The 1,480-nt window shown below is 27.8% G+C and overlaps 1 protein-coding gene across 1 annotated transcript in view; it reads left to right on the plus strand.

Annotated features, from left to right (window-relative positions):
• Positions 1–499: 499 nt before the first annotated feature.
• Phum_PHUM208760 (uncharacterized protein) overlaps positions 500–1,480 on the plus strand; it is a gene marked incomplete at both ends in the record, with an annotated part of 4,670 nt that continues 3,689 nt past the window's right edge. The window contains 2 exons of the mRNA XM_002425511.1: positions 500–613; positions 1,142–1,361. Of these exons, the coding sequence (XP_002425556.1) occupies positions 500–613; positions 1,142–1,361 (334 nt within the window). The remainder of the gene's footprint in view (positions 614–1,141; positions 1,362–1,480) is intronic.

The following is a 1,480-nucleotide window of genomic DNA, read 5'->3' on the forward strand; positions in this document are numbered from 1 at the left end:
TCTCTCTCTCTCTCTCGCTCTCTCTCTTTTTGTTTTGTCGATAATAAAAATAAATAAATAAATAAAATAGTAATTGATCGAATATACATAAATTTTTTTTTTGTAAACGAGGAAGAAAAATAAATAAATAAATAAAATGGCGGATGATGTCGAAGAAGTAACAGAAAGTGAAAAATTTCAAAGGAAAGATATTGTTTTTAAGTAAGTAATAAAATTATTATTATTATTATTATTATTCATTATTATCATTAACCGTAATGGTTTCTCTTATTTACGTTAAATTAAATAAATCTTTGGGGGTTTCGTTTATTTTATTTATTAAAGTTTCGACAATGAAAAGAAAATTTCAAAAGAACCAGTTGCTATTAAACAAGACACAATGAAAAAAGTAAAAATGGCAAAGAAAAAAAAAGAAGAAGATGGAGAAGAAGAAGAGGAAAGAGTAGGAGGAGGAGGAGGAGGAGGAAAAATTGATAAAAATATTTATGATGAAAAAGAAATGGATACTTTAGTTTTAGAACCTGATCATCCGATGATGGAAAAATTTCAAATTGCACTTAAAAATCATCTTTTAAAACAAATCGGTAAACTTGACGAACAAATATTTGAAATGGTAAGTTTTTTTCTTTCTACGAATGTTGGGGGGCGGGGAGGGGGGAGGACTCTTAAAAAAGTTTTCTTTTTATTATGGTAAAATAAAGAAAAATTTAAATGTAAGAGTCATAGAAAAAAATTTTTTTTTTTTTTTTTGAAAAAGGTTACATTTAACCCAAAGGAAAAAAATGGGGGGCAATGACGAATCGAAAGAAAATAATTAGTAAGGGGGGGAAACGATCGGGGGGGTAAATGGACATTTACTCACACAAAATTTTTTTTTTTTTTTAAATTTTCACGAAGATAAATGTTTTTAGTTATTTGGCATCGCACCTTTTTTTTTCCTTTTTAACTATCACTCCTGATAAATTTTTCCACATTCTAACCTTTGACCTTATCATCACACCCCCCCCTTTTTTTTCCAGTCCTATTTTAATCTTATCCTCGAAACTTTTTTCCCATTTTTTTTTTGTTGTTGATATGAACCCCGTAATATTTTTATTTAGCAAAAAAATTTTATCATTTTTTTTTTTTTTTTTAAATTTAGAATCTAGAAATAAAACGAAAAGAAAAAGAAAAAGAAGAAACGGGCGTTGAATTATACACTTTTCAACAAGAAATTTTCCGACAGCAAAAAATATTAGATGAATTCGATGCCGTTATGGATAATTTAATAAAGGAAAGAGAAACATTAGATAAATCTGTTAAATCTAAAAAAATTACGTGGAAAGAAGAAGTCGATCGGTTAAATTGTGCTAAGAAAAAAGGTAATTTTAACGCCCCAAAGAGGGGGGCGGAGGGAAATTTTCCTCCATCTTTGTTATACGTGTAACCAACAAAAAAAAAAAAATTTAGTTAATAAATAACTTTCAAAACTAATGAAGGG

This window comes from Pediculus humanus, genomic scaffold (genome assembly GCF_000006295.1).
Source record: "Pediculus humanus corporis 1103172107560 genomic scaffold, whole genome shotgun sequence".
Classification (NCBI taxonomy): Eukaryota; Metazoa; Arthropoda; class Insecta; order Psocodea; family Pediculidae; genus Pediculus; species Pediculus humanus.